At 47.3% G+C, this 17277-nt stretch overlaps 1 protein-coding gene across 1 annotated transcript in view; it reads right to left on the reverse strand.

Annotated features, from left to right (window-relative positions):
- The window catches only part of LOC123760180 (uncharacterized protein PF3D7_1120600-like), a 72339-nt gene that overhangs the window by 37552 nt on the left and 17510 nt on the right, over nucleotides 1-17277 (reverse strand). Inside the window, exon 13 of the mRNA XM_069325632.1 lies at nucleotides 15076-15236. Within this exon, the coding sequence (XP_069181733.1) occupies nucleotides 15076-15236 (161 nt within the window). The remainder of the gene's footprint in view (nucleotides 1-15075; nucleotides 15237-17277) is intronic.

A 17277-nucleotide genomic window follows, 5' to 3' on the forward strand; every position in this document is an offset into this window, starting at 1 on the left:
GGCCGTGGGCCACCAGGGCGGGCCGTGGGCCAGCACAACAGGGAGTAATGCGTGGAACGTTCATTAAATTCACCCGCGTTCTACCCACTCCATATTTATATGCAAATCCTGCAGCTTTCTGTTCCATAGTTACTCACCCAGCCCCTTGTCCTTGTTCCACAGTTACTCACCCTGCCCCTTGTCCTTGTTCCATAGTTACTCACCCTGCCCCTTGTCCTTGTTCCATAGTTACTGACCCAGCCCCTTGTCCTTGTTCCACAGTTACTCACCCAGCCCCTTGTCCTTGTTCCACAGTTACTCACCCTGCCCCTTGTCCTTGTTCCATAGTTACTCACCCTGCCCCTTGTCCTTGTTCCATAGTTACTGACCCAGCCCCTTGTCCTTGTTCCACAGTTACTCGCCCAGCCCCTTGTCCTTGTTCCACAGTTACTCACCCTGCCCCTTGTCCTTGTTCCACAGTTACTCACCCAGCCCCTTGTCCTTGTTCCACAGTTACTCACCCAGCCCCTTGTCCTTGTTCCACAGTTACTCACCCTGCCCCTTGTCCTTGTTCCATAGTTACTCACCCTGCCCCTTGTCCTTCTTCCATAGTTACTCACCCAGCCCCTTGTCCTTGTTCCATAGTTACTGACCCAGCCCCTTGTCCTTGTTCCACAGTTACTCACCCAGCCCCTTGTCCTTGTTCCACAGTTACTCACCCCTGCCCCTTGTCCTTGTTCCACAGTTACTCACCCAGCCCCTTGTCCTTGTTCCACAGTTACTCACCCAGCCCCTTGTCCTTGTTCCATAGTTACTCACCCTGCCCCTTGTCCTTGTTCCATAGTTACTCACCCTGCCCCTTGTCCTTGTTCCACAGTCACTCACCCAGCCCCTTGTCCTTGTTCCACAGTCACTCACCCTGCCCCTTGTCCTTGATCCACAGTTACTCACCCAGCCCCTTGTCCTTGTTCCATAGTTACTCACCCAGCCCCTTGTCCTTGTTCCACAGTTACTCACCCTGCCCCTTGTCCTTGTTCCACAGTTACTCACCCAGCCCCTTGTCCTTGTTCCACAGTTACTCACCCAGCCCCTTGTCCTTGTTCCATAGTTACTCACCTTGCCCCTAGTCCTTGTTCCACAGTTACTCACCCAGCCCCTTGTCCTTGTTCCATAGTTACTCACCCTGCCCCTTGTCCTTGTTCCACAGTTACTCACCCAGCCCCTTGTCCTTGTTCCACAGTTACTCACCCAGCCCCTTGTCCTTGTTCCACAGTTACTCACCCAGCCCCTTGTCCTTGTTCCACAGTTACTCACCCTGCCCCTTGTCCTTGTTCCACAGTTACTCACTCAGCCCCTTGTCCTTGTTCCACAGTTACTCACCTTGCCCCTTGTCCTTGTTCCACAGTTACTCACCCAGCCCCTTGTCCTTGTTCCACAGTTACTCACCCTGCCCCTTGTCCTTGTTCCACAGTTACTCACCCAGCCCCTTGTCCTTGTTCCACAGTTACTCACCCAGCCCCTTGTCCTTGTTCCACAGTTACTCACCCTGCCCCTTGTCCTTGTTCCATAGTTACTCACCCAGCCCCTTGTCCTTGTTCCACAGTTACTCACCCTGCCCCTTGTCCTTGTTCCACAGTTACTCACCCTGCCCCTTGTCCTTGTTCCACAGTTACTCACCCAGCCCCTAGTCCTTGTTCCACAGTTACTCACCCAGCCCCTTGTCCTTGTTCCACAGTTACTCACCCAGCCCCTTGTCCTTGTTCCACAGTTACTCACCCAGCCCCTTGTCCTTGTTCCATAGTTACTCACCCTGCCACTAGTCCTTGTTCCACAGTTACTCACCCAGCCCCTTGTCCTTGTTCCATAGTTACTCACCCTGCCCCTTGTCCTTGTTCCACAGTTACTCACCCAGCCCCTTGTCCTTGTTCCACAGTTACTCACCCAGCCCCTTGTCCTTGTTCCACAGTTACTCACCCAGACCCTTGTCCTTGTTCCACAGTTACCCTGCCCCTTGTCCTTGTTCCACAGTTACTCACTCAGCCCCTTGTCCTTGTTCCATAGTTACTCACCCTGCCCCTTGTCCTTGTTCCACAGTTACTCACCCAGCCCCTTGTCCTTGTTCCACAGTTACTCACCCTGCCCCTTGTCCTTGTTCCACAGTTACTCACCCAGCCCCTTGTCCTTGTTCCACAGTTACTCACCCAGCCCCTTGTCCTTGTTCCACAGTTACTCACCCTGCCCCTTGTCCTTGTTCCATAGTTACTCACCCAGCCCCTTGTCCTTGTTCCACAGTTACTCACCCTGCCCCTTGTCCTTGTTCCACAGTTACTCACCCTGCCCCTTGTCCTTGTTCCACAGTTACTCACCCAGCCCCTAGTCCTTGTTCCACAGTTACTCATCCAGCCCCTTGTCCTTGTTCCACAGTTACTCACCCTGCCCCTTGTCCTTGTTCCACAGTTACTCACCCAGCCCCTTGTCCTTGTTCCACAGTTACTCACCCAGCCCCTTGTCCTTGTTCCATAGTTACTCACCCTGCCCCTAGTCCTTGTTCCACAGTTACTCACCCAGCCCCTTGTCCTTGTTCCATAGTTACTCACCCTGCCCCTTGTCCTTGTTCCACAGTTACTCACCCAGCCCCTTGTCCTTGTTCCACAGTTACTCACCCAGCCCCTTGTCCTTGTTCCACAGTTACTCACCCTGCCCCTTGTCCTTGTTCCATAGTTACTCACCCTGCCCCTAGTCCTTGTTCCACAGTTACTCACCCAGCCCCTTGTCCTTGTTCCATAGTTACTCACCCAGCCCCTTGTCCTTGTTCCACAGTTACTCACCCAGCCCCTTGTCCTTATTCCATAGTTACTCAGAGCCTCCACCACAGTAATACTCTACCACAGCACCACCACAGTGATACTCTACCACAGCACCACCACAGTAATACTCTACCACAGCACCACCACAGTAATACTCTACCACAGTCCCACCACAGTAATACTCTACCACTGCACCACCACAGTAATACTCTACCACAGTCCCACCACAGTGATACTCTACCACAGCACCACCACCACAGTGATACTCTACCACAGCACCACCACAGTAATACTCTACCACAGCACCACCACAGTAATACTCTACCACAGCACCACCACAGTAATACTCTACCACAGTCCCACCAAAGTAATACTCTACCACTGCACCACCACAGTAATACTCTACCACAGTCCCACCACAGTAATACTCTACCACTGCACCACCACAGTAATACTCTACCAAAGCACCAAAACAATAATACTCTACCACAGTCCCACCACAGTAATACTCTACCACTGCACCACCACAGTAATACTCTACCACAGTCCCACCACAGTAATATTCTACCACTGCACCACCACAGTAATACTCTACCACAGCCCTACCACTGTAATACTCTACCACAGCACCACCACAGTAATACTCTTCCACAGCACAACGACAGTAATTCTCTACCACAGTCCCACCACCACAGTAATACTCTACCACAGCACCACAACAGTAATACTCTACCACAGCACCACCACAGTAATACTCTACAACAGTCCCACCAAAGTAATACTCTACCACAGTCCCACCAAAGTATTACTCTACCACAGTCCCACCACAGTAATACTCAACCACAGCACCACCACAGTAATACTCTACCACAGCACCACCACAGTAATACTCTACCACAGTCCCACCACAGTAATACTATACCACAGTCCCACCACCACAGTAATATTCTACCAGAGCACCACCACCACAGTAATACTCTACCACAGCACCACCACAGTAATACTCTACCACAGTCCCACCACAGTAATACTCTACCACAGTCCCACCACAGTAATACTCTACTACAGAAGCACCACCACAGTCATACTCTACCACAGCACCACCACAGTAATACTCTACGACATTCCCACCACCACAGTAATACTCTACCACAGCACCACCACCACAGTAATACTCTAACACAGTCCCACCACAGTAATACTCTACTACAGTCCCACCACAGTAATACTCTACCACAGCACCACCACCACCACCACAGTAATACTCTACCACAGCCCCACCACAGTAATACTCTACTACAGCATCACAGCCACAGTAATACTCAACCACAGCACCACCACAGTAATACTCTACCACAGCACCACCACAGTAATACTCTACCACAGCACCACCACCACAGTAATACTCTACCACAGCACCACCACAGTAATACTCTACCACAGCACCGCCACAGCAATACTCTACCACAGCGCCACCACCACAGTAAAACTCTACAACAGCACCACCACCACAGTAATACTCTACCACAGCACCACCAGTGTAATACTCTACCACGGCACCACCACAGTAATACTCTACCACAGTCCCACCACCACAGTAATATTCTACCACAGCACCACCACCAAAGTAATACTCTACCACAGTCCCACCACAGTAATACTCTACTACAGAAGCTCCACCACAGTAATACTCTACCACAGCACCACCACAGTAATACTCTACCACATTCCCAACACCACCACAGTAATACTCTACCACAGTCCCACCACAGTAATACTCTACTACAGTCCCACCACAGTAATACTCTACCACAGCACCACTACTACCACAGTAATACTCTACCACAACACCACCACCACAATAATACTCTACCACAGCACCACCACCACAGTAATACTCTACCACAGTCCCACCAAAGTAATACTCTACTACAGTCCCACCACAGTAATACTCTACCACAGCACCATTACCAGCACAGTAATACTCTACCACAGCACCACCACAACAACCACAGTAATACTCTACCACAGCACCACCACCACAGTAATACTCTACCACAGCCCCACCACAGTAATTCTCAACCACAGTCCCACCACAGTAATACTCTACTACAGTCCCACCACAGTAATACTCTACCACAGCACCACCACCACAGTAATACTCTACCACAGCACCACCACCAGAGTAATACTCTACCACAGCACCACCACCACAGTAATACTCTACCACAGTCCCAGCACGGTAATACTCTACTAAAGCACCACCACCACAGTAATACTCAACCACAGCACCACCACAGTAATACTCTACCAGAGCACCACCACAGTAATACTCTACCACAGCACCACAGTAATACTCTACCACAGCACCACCATAGTAATACTCTACCACAGCACCACCACAGTAATACTCTACCACAGCGCCACCACCACAGTAATACTCTACCACAGCACCACCACCACCACAGTAATACTCTACCACAGCACCACCACCACCACCACAGTAATAGTCTACCATAGTCCCACCACCACAGTAATATTCTACCACAACACCACCACCACAGTAATACTCTACCACAGTCCCACCACAGAAATTCTCTACTACAGAAGCTCCACCACAGTAATACTCTACCACAGCACCACCACAGTAATACTCTACCACATTCCCACCACCACAGTAATACTCTACCACAGCACCACCACCACCACAGTAATACTCTACCACAGTCCCACCACAGTAATACTCTACCACAGTCCCACCACAGTAATACTCTACCAATGCACCACCACAGTAATACTCTACCACAGCCCCACCACTGTAATACTCTACCACAGCACCACCACAGTAATACTCTACCACAGCACCACCACAGTAATACTCTACCACAGCACCACCACAGTAATACTCTACCACAGTCCCACCAAAGTAATACTCTACCACAGTCCCACCACAGTATTACTCTACCACAGTCCCACCACAGTAATACTCAACCACAGCACCACCACAGTAATACTCTACCATAGCACCACCACAGTAATACTCCACCACAGTCCCACCACAGTAATACTATACCACAGTCCCACCACCACAGTAATATTCTACCACAGCACCACCACCACAGTAATACTCTACCACAGCACCACCACAGTAATACTCTACCACAGTCCCACCACAGTAATACTCTACCACAGTCCCACCACAGTAATACTCTACTACAGAAGCACCACCACAGTAATACTCTACCACAGCACCACCACAGTACTACTCTACGACATTCCCACCACCACAGTAATACTCTACCACAGCACCACCACCATAGTAATACTCTAACACAGTCCCACCACAGTAATTCTCTACCACAGCACCACCACCACAGTAATACTCTACCACAGCACCACCACCACAGTAATACTCTACGACAGCACCACCACCACAGTAATACTCTACCACAGTCCCACCACGGTAATACTCTACTACAGCACCACCACCACAGTAATACCCTAACACAGTCCCACCACAGTAATACTCTACTACAGTCCCACCACAGTAATACTCTACCACAGCACCACCACCACAGTAATACTCTACCACAGAATAACCACCACAGTAATACTCTACCACAGCCCCACCACAGTAATACTCTACTACAGTCCCACCACAGTAATACTCTACCACAGCACCACCACCACAGTAATACTCTACCACAGCACCACCACCACAGTAATACTCTACCACAACACCACCACAGTAATACTCTACCACAGCGCCACCACCACAGTAATACTCTACCACAGCACCACCACCACCACAGTAATACTCTACCACAGCACCACCACAGTAATACTCTACCACAGCGCCACCACCACATTAAACCTCTACCACAGAACCACCATCACCACCACAGTAATACTCTACCACAGCACCACCACAGTAATAATCTACCACGGCACCACCACAGTAATACTCTACCACAGTCCCACCACCACAGTAATATTCTACCACAGCACCACCACCACAGTAATACTCTACCACAGTCCCACCACAGTAATACTCTACTACAGAAGCTCCACCACAGTAATACTCTACCACAGCACCACCACAGTAATACTCTACCACATTCCCACCACCACCACAGTAATACTCTACCACATTCCCACCACCACCACAGTAATACTCTACCACAGTCCCACCACAGTAAGACTCTACTACAGTCCCACCACAGTAATACTCTACCACAGCATCATCACCACAGTAATACTCTACCACAGCACCACCACCACAGTAATACTCTACAACAGAACCACGACAGTAATTCTATACCACAGTCCCACCACAGTAATACTCTACCACAACACCACCACCACAGTAATACTCTACCACAGCACCACCACCACAGTAATACTCTACCACAGTCCCACCAAAGTAATACTCTACTACAGTCCCACCACAGTAATACTCTACCACAGCACCACCACCAGCACAGTAATACTCTACCACAGCACCACCACCAGCACAGTAATACTCTACCACAGCACCACCACCACAACCATAGTAATACTCTACCACAGCACCACCACCACAGTAATACTCTACCACAGCCCCACCACAGTAATTCTCAACCACAGTCCCACCATAGTAATTCTCTACTACAATCCCACCACGGTAATACTCTACCACAGCACCACCACCACAGTAATACTCTACCACATCACCACCACCACAGTAATACTCTACCACAGTCCCACCACGGTAATACTCTACTAAAGCACCACCACCACAGTAATACTCAATCACAGCACCACCACAGTAATACTCTACCAGAGCACCACCACAGTAATACTCTACCACAGCACCACCACTACAGTAATACTCTACCACAGCACCACCACAGTAATACTCTACCACAGCACCACCACAGTAATACTCTACCACAGCACCACCACCACCACAGTAATACTCTACCACAGCACCACCACAGTAATACTCTACCACAGCACCACTCCAGTAATACTCTTCCACGGCACCACCACAGTAATACTCTACCACAGTCCCACCACCACAGTAATATTCTACCACAGCACCACCACCACAGTAATACTCTATCACAGTCCCACCACAGTAATACTCTACTACAGAAGCTCCACCACAGTAATACTCAACCACAGCACCACCACAGTAATACTCTACCACATTCCCACCACCACAGTAAAACTCTACCACAGTACCACCACCACCACCACAGTAATACTCTACCACAGTCCCACCACAGTAATACTCTACTACAGTCCCACCACAGTAATACTCTTCCACAGCACCACCACCACCACAGTAATACTCTACCACAGCACCACCACCACAGTAATACTCTACAAGAGCACCACCACAGTAATTCTCTACCACAGTCCCACCACAGTAATACTCTACCACAACACCACCACCACAGTAATACTCTACCACAGCACCACCACCACCACAGCAATACTCTACCACAGCACCACCTCAGTAATACTCTACCACAGCACCACCGCAGTAATACTCTACCACAGCACCACCACAGTAATACTCTACCACAGTCCCACCACAGTAATACTCTACCACAGTTCCCCACAGTAATACTCTACCACAGTCCCACCAAAGTAATACTCTGCCACAGTCCCACCACAGTAATACTCTACCACAGCACCACCACAGTAATACTCTACCACAGCACCACCACAGTAATACTCTACCACAGTCCCACCACAGTAATACTCTACCACAGTTCCCCCACAGTAATACTCTACCACAGTCCCACCAAAGTAATACTCTACCACAGTCCCTCCACAGTAACACTCTACCACAGCACCACCACAGTAATACTCTATCACTGCACCACCACAGTAATACTCTACCACAGCACCACCAAAGTAATACTCTACCACAGTCCCACCACAGTAATACTCTACCACAGCACCACCACAGTAATACTCTACCACAGTCCCACCACAGTAATACTCTACCACTCCCACTACCACAGTAATACTTTACCACAGTCCCACCACCACAGTAATACTCTACCACAGTCCCACCACCACAGTAATATTCTACCACAGCACCACCACCACAGTAATACTTTACCACAGTCCCACCACCACAGTAATACTCTACCACAGTCCCACCACCACAGTAATATTCTACCACAGCACCACCGCCACAGTAATACTCTACCACAGTCCCATTTCAGTAATACTCTACCACAGTCCCATCACAACAGTAATACTCAACCACAACACCACCACAGTAATACTCTACGACAGTCCCACCACAGTAATACTCTACCACAGTCCCACCACAGTGATACTCTACCACAGTCCCACTACAGTAATACTCTACCACAGTCCCACCACAGTAATACTCTACCACAGCACCACCACAGTAATACTCTACCACAGTCCCACCACAGTAATACTCTACCAGTCCCACTACCACAGTAATACTTTACCACAGTCCCACCACCACAGTAATACTCTACCACAGTCCCACCACCACAGTAATATTCTACCACAGCACCACCACCACAGTAATACTCTACCACAGTCCCACCACAGTAATACTCTACTACAGAAGCACCACCACAGTAATACTCTACCACAGCACCACCACCACAGTAATACTCTACCACAGTCCCACCACCACAGTAATATTCTACCACAGCACCACCGCCACAGTAATACTCTACCACAGTCCCATAACAGTAATACTCTACCACAGTCCCATCACAACAGTAATACTCAACCACAACACCACCACAGTAATACTCTACGACAGTCCCACCACAGTAATACTCTACCACAGTCCCACCACAGTGATACTCTACCACAGTCCCACTACAGTAATACTCTACCACAGTCCCACCACAGTAATACTCTACCACAGCACCACCACAGTAATACTCTACCACAGTCCCACCACAGTAATACTCTACCAGTCCCACTACCACAGTAATACTCTACCACATTGCCACTACCACAGTAATACTCTACAACATTCCCACCACCACAGTAATACTCAACCACAGCACCACCACCACAGTAATACTCTACCACAGTCCCACCACAGTAATACTCTACTACAGTCCCACCACAGTAATACTCTACCACAGCCCCACCACCACCACAGTATTACTCTACCACAGCACCACCACCACAGTAATACTCTACCACAGTCCCACCACAGTAACACTCTACTACAGTCCCACCACAGTAATACTCTTCCACAGCACCACCACCACCACAGTAATACTCTACCACAGCACCACCACCACAGTAATACTCTACAACAGCACCACCACAGTAATTCTGTACCACAGTCCCACCACAGTAATACTCTACTGCAGTCCCATCACAGTAATACTCTACCACAACACCACCACCACAGTAATACTCTACCACAGCACCACCACCACAGTAATACTCTACAACAGTCCCACCACAGTAATACTCTACCACAGCACCACCACCACAGTAATACTCTACCACAGCACCACCACATTAATACTCTACCACAGCACCACCACAGTAATACTCTACCACAGCACCGCCACCAGAGTAATACTCTACCACAGCACCACCACAGTAATACTCTACCACGGCACCACCACAGTAATACGCTACCACAGTCCCACCACCACAGTAATACTCTACCACAGTCCCACCACGACAGTAATACTCTACCACAGCACCACCACAGTAATACTCTACCACAGTTCCACCACCACAGTAATACTCTACCACAGTCCCACCACCACAGTAATACTCTACCACAGTCCCACCACCACAGTAATACTCTACCACAGCACCACCACAGTAATAATCTAACACAGTCCCACCACCACAGTAATAATCTACCACAGCACCACCACAGTAATACTCTACCACAGTCCCACCACCTCAGTATTACTCTACCACATCACCACCACAGTAATACTCTACCACAGTCCCACCACCACAGTAATACTCTACTACAGTCCCACCACAGCACCACCACCACCACAGTAATACTCTACCACAGCACCACCACAGTAATACTCTACCACATTCCCACCACAGTAATACTCTACTACAGTCCCACCACAGTAATACTCTACCACAGCACCACCACCACAGTAATACTCTTCCACAGCACCACCACCACAGTAATACTCTACAACAGTCCCACGACAGTAATACTCTACCACAACACCACCACGACAGTAATACTCTACCACAGCACCATAACAGTAATACTCTACCACAGTCCCACCACCTCAGTATTACTCTACCACAGCACCACCAAAGTAATACTCTACCACAGTCCCACCACCACAGTAATACTCTACCACAGTCCCACCACAGCACCACCACCACAGTAATACTCTACCACAGCACCACCACAGTAATACTCTACCACAGCACCACCACAGTAATACTCTACCACATTCCCACCACAGTAATACTCTCCTACAGTCCCACCACAGTAATACTCTACCACAGCACCACCACCACAGTAATACTCTTCCACAGCACCACCACCACAGTAATACTCTACCACAGTCCGACCACAGTAATACTCTACTACAGCACCACTACCACAGTAATACTCAACCACAGCACCACCACAGTAATACTCTACCACAGCACCACCACAGTAATACTCTACCACAGCACCACCACAGTAATACTCTACCACATTCCCACCAACACAGTAATACTCTACCACAGCACCACAACCACAGTATTACTCTACCACAGCACCACCACAGTGATACTCTACCACAGCACCACCACAGTAATACTCTACCACAGCACACCACAGTAATACTCTACCACAGCACCACCACAGTAATACTTTACCACAGCACCATCACCACAGTAATACTCTACCACAGCACCACCACAGTAATACTCTACCACGGCACCACCACAGTAATGCTCTACCACAGTCCCACCACCACAGTAATATTCTACCAGAGCACCACCACCACAGTAATACTCTACCACAGTCCCACCACAGTAATACTCTACTACAGAAGCACCACCACAGTAATACTCTACCACAGCACCACCACAGTAATACTCTACCACATCCCCACCACCACAGTAATACTCTACCACAGCACCACCACCACAGTAATACTCTACCACATTCCCACCACAATAATACTCTAGGACAGTCCCACCACAGTAATACTCTACCACAGCACCACCACCACCACAGTAATACTCTACCACAGCACCACCACCACAGTAATACTCTACCACAGCACCACCAAAGTAATTATCTACCACAGTCCCACCACAGTAATACTCTAGTACAGTCCTACCACAGTAATACTCTACCACAGCACCACCACCACAGTAATACTCTACCACAGCAGCACCACCACCACAGTAATACTCTACCACAGTCCCACCACAGTAAAACTCTACTACAGCACCACCACCACAGCAATACTCAACCACAGCACCACCACAGTAATACTCTACCACAGCACCACAACAGTAATACTCTACCACAGCACCACCAACACACTAATAATCTACCACAGCACCACCACAGTACTATTCTACCTCAGCACCACCACCACAGTAATACTCTACCACAGAACCACCACCACAGTAATACTCTACCACAGCACCACCACAGTAATACTCTACCACAGCACCACCACCACAGTAATACTCTACCACAGTCCCACCACAGTAATACTCTACTCCAGAAGCACCACCACAGTAATACTCTACCACAGCACCACCACAGTAATACTCTACCACATTCCCACGACCACAGAAATACTGTACCACAGCACCACCACCACAGTAATACTCTACCACAGTCCCACCACAGTAATACTCTACTACATTCCCACCACATTAATACTCTACCACAGCACCACCACTACCACAGTAATACTCTACCACAGCACCACCACAGTAATACTCTACCACAGCACCACCACCAGAGTAATACTCTACCACAGTCCCACCACAGTAATACTCTACTACAGAAGCACCACCACAGTAATACTCTACCACAGCACCACCACAGTAATATTCTACCACATTCCCACGACCACAGTAATACTCTACCACAGCACCACCACCACAGTAATACTCTACCACAGTCCCACCACAGTAATACTCTACTACATTCCCACCACAGTAATACTCTACCACAGCACCACCACTACCACAGTAATACTCTGCCACAGCACCACCACCACCACAGTAATACTCTACCACAGCACCACCACAGTAATTCTCTACCACAGTCCCACCACAGTAATACTCTACTACAGTCCCACCACAGTAATACTCTACCACAGCAACACCACCACAGTAATACTCTACCACAGCACCACCACCACAGTAATACTCTACCACAGTCCCACCACAGTAATACTCTACTACAGCACCACCACCACAGTAATACTCAACCACAGCACCACCACAGTAATACTCTACCACAACACCACCACAGTAATACTCTACCACAGCACCACCACCACAGTAATACTCTACCACAGCACCACCACAGTAATACTCTACCACAGCACCACCACAGTAATACTCTACCACAGCACCGCCACAGTAATACTCTACTACACACCCACCACAGTAATACTCTACAACAGCACCACCACAGTAATACTCTACCACAGCACCACCACCACAGTAATACTCTACCACAGCAATACTCTGCCACAGTCCCACCACCACAGTAATACTCTACCACAGTCCCACCACGACAGTAATACTCTACCACAGCACCACCACCACAGTAATACTCTACCACAGTCCCACCACCACAATTATACTCTACCACAGCACCACCAAAACAGTAATACTCTACCACAGTCCCACCACCACAGTAATACTCTACCACAGTCTCACCACCACAGTAATACTGTAACACAGTCCCGCTACGGTAATACTCTACCACAGCACCACCACAGTAATAATCTACCTCAGCACCACCACAGTAATACTCTACCACAGCTGTGGTGAGAGCAATGGTTTAAGGTCAAAGGTTCGTGTGAGCGGTCAGCTTCCCTCTCTTTCTACCTCTCATTCTTTTCCTGCTCTTCTGTCTCTTACTCTACCCTATTCCTCTCTCTCACCTCTCTCCAATGTTTCTCTCGCAGCTCTCTCTCTGTCTCTACCTTTCCCTCACTCATCATCCCCTCTCACTTACCGCTGGTGAAGCTGACCACAGGTGAAGCTGACCACAGGTGAAGCTGACCACAGGTGAAGCTGACCACAGGTGAAGCTGACCACAGGTGAAGCTGACCACAGGTGAAGCTCACCACAGGTGAAGCTGACCATAGGTGAAGCTGACCACAGGTGAAGCTCACCACAGGTGAAGCTGACCACAGGTGAAGCTCACCACAGGTGAAGCTCACCACAGGTGAAGCTCACCACAGGTGAAGCTTACCATAGGTGAAGCTGACCACAGGTGAAGCTGACCACAGGTGAAGCTCACCACAGGTGAAGCTCACCACAGGTGAAGCTGACCACAGGTGAAGCTCACCACAGGTGAAGCTCACCACAGGTGAAGCTGACCACAGGTGAAGCTCACGACAGGTGAAGCCACATAGAATACTCTATGGGAGATATTTCCAGTTTACGTTCGCATGTCAACATTATCATGGTCAACATTATCATGGTCAACATTCTCATGGTCAACATTCTCATGGTCAACATTCTCATGGTCAACATTATCATGGTCAACATTCTCATGGTCAACATTCTCATGGTCAACATTATCATGGTCAACATTATCATGGTCAACATTCTCATGGTCAACATTCTCATGGTCAACATTATCATGGTCAACATTCTCATGGTCAACATTCTCATGGTCAACATTCTCATGGTCAACATTACTATGGTTAATAGTATCATGGTCAACATTCTCATGGTCAACATTACTATGGTTAACAGTATCATGGTCAACATTCTCATGGTCAACATTATCATGGTCAACATTCTCATGGTCAACATTCTCATGGTCAACATTCTCATAATCAACATTCTCATGGTCAACATTCTCATGGTCAACATTCTCATGGTCAACATTACTATGGTTAACAGTATCATGGTCAACATTCTCATGGTCAACATTCTCCATGTCAACATTCTCATGGTCAACATTCTGATGGTCAACATTATCATGGTCAACATTATCATGGTCAACATTCTGATGGACAACATTCTCATGGTCAACATTATCATGATCAACATTATCATAGTCAACATTCTATTGCTCAACATTCTCATGTTCAACATTATCATGGTCAACATTATCATGGTCAACATTATCATGGTCAACATTATCATGGTCAACATTATTATGGTCAACATTCTCATGGTCAACATTCTCATGGTCAACATTCTCATGGTCAACATTCATTACATTATCATTACCATGGTCTGTGGGAACCGACCTGTGAGATTTATATTTATTTAATTTATATGAATTTATATTTACGTTAATTTATATACTTCGATAGCAATTTGTATAATAATGAGTGGACTGTATTTCTGCGATAATCTCAATCTCACAAATCGATCCTCTACACATTAGGGGGGTTTATATTTATATGTATGCAGCCAATCAAACTACAGTAACTACATACATTAAAGAGGTTCCTTATCTTATAGTACAGCAGGTTAGTCCACCAGGTATAACTAGGGTGTAGACACCAAATTATCCTCTTTGAGGTAGCTTCCATATCACCCAGTAACTGGTGCACAAATCTTGCATCCTCGTCTTGACCTGTAAAAAGTGCGCTAGCTGTGAAGCCAGATACCTATATATGACAAGTATATCAGAGAAAACAGTACATGGAACATTAAAGACCTGGCTTAATTACCTTTAGTATGAGGCGATTTCGCGTTCTAACCGGCTAACCCTATATCCTGACATTAATGGCCATAAATGAATGATAAACGGGTTTCGGATAGACACTTAACTTGTATTTGTAGACAGCGTGTTGACAATGGTACACCTTTGGGTTCCATAACACTACGTCCAAGTAAATTTAACAGGAGCCGAATTTGCTCCCGTGTGAGCCTCTGGTCTAGTATAACAACAATGGCTGCCCTCCTTCCCCACTGACGCCTGGCCTACTTTGTCCAGATTTCAGAAAGTGATAGAAGGGTCACATTTACTCTACTTTAATATTGATAATTAAGTTAATTTATATAAGATGTTTTTATGATGGTAAAGTCCAAAGACTAATGTATTTAAGAACAATTCCCAGCAGAATAGCTGGTGAATTATAATAGTATGTGGTGATGATATCCCGTTTTCTATAGACGGTAATTCCACTACAAGTTACGTTTTCTATGGGTAACTTGTTGGTAATACAGTTATTATCTGTATGATTATTACATGGTGTCGGATTTTCCGACATAATTCCCCAGGGGGCTGCTCACGGGTCGAAGTCCTCTTTAGAACAGACGAACACCGATACTCCTCCTTCGAATTATAGTTAGTAATCACACATTTGTGCGTCTGTTCGTACAGGACGGATGTCCCGTACTAGAGTTGCAGGGGTTAGAAGTCTAATGCGATTTCATTTCCCTGTCAACTCTTGAAAGGCTAATATTCAAGCCTAATTACATATTATTTAACCCAGAAGACTGGATGCGATCAAGTACTACAGTCAAGTATGATTCAGGGACTGCAGTGAGATCAGTGACATCAGATATAACTTGAAGTTTCTTCAGGTAACTGGTCACTGATATATAAACACTGAGGCCCATGGAATACATCTTGATTAAATAATAAATGTATCAAATCAGTCATCAGATTTACTGGGGTTTAATTTAATTAATTGATTCAGAGGATTGAATAGCTCATCATTAAAGTAAAGTATGGTTCTGAGACTGCAGTGGGTTCAGTGACATTGGTCGCAGTGACTTGTAGCTGTTTTAGGCTACTGTTCACTGATTTGCCACTGAGGCCTCATGAACTCTTCTTCAGCTTTAAATGATGATACTAACATCAACCTCTGTTACTATAGTCAGCTGTAATCTCCTTAGTATAATGCTACTGGAGAAATATAATCAGCTGACAAATTTAGATTTCTATTGGTATTGTTTATCTGCAGGCATAGGTCTCCTCAGGCTTGATACTGGGCCTGAGAGTAATTTACCTCCTGCAGAGTTTAACATGGTTATACCCTGATATTTAGTAGGGCTACCAATGAATTGATGACAATAGTCTGTCCCTACAAGGAGACCGAAGTCGGTGAGGTGATCAGACTTAATATTATCTGCCAATTTTATTCCTCTATTTCTCAGGAATTTGGCTGTTGCTCTCAGACCTTGAACTTGTAGGTCTACTGGTATTTTGTCCACCACAATGGCTTGTACTCGACAGACGTACCTACCTAAACGTACTGATGGTTGTACCACCTGGTAGACTTGAGGTCCTGCATCTGTTACAAACCCTGAGATGTTGAAT

This window comes from Procambarus clarkii, chromosome 16 (assembly GCF_040958095.1).
Source record: "Procambarus clarkii isolate CNS0578487 chromosome 16, FALCON_Pclarkii_2.0, whole genome shotgun sequence".
Lineage (NCBI taxonomy): Eukaryota > Metazoa > Arthropoda > Malacostraca > Decapoda > Cambaridae > Procambarus > Procambarus clarkii.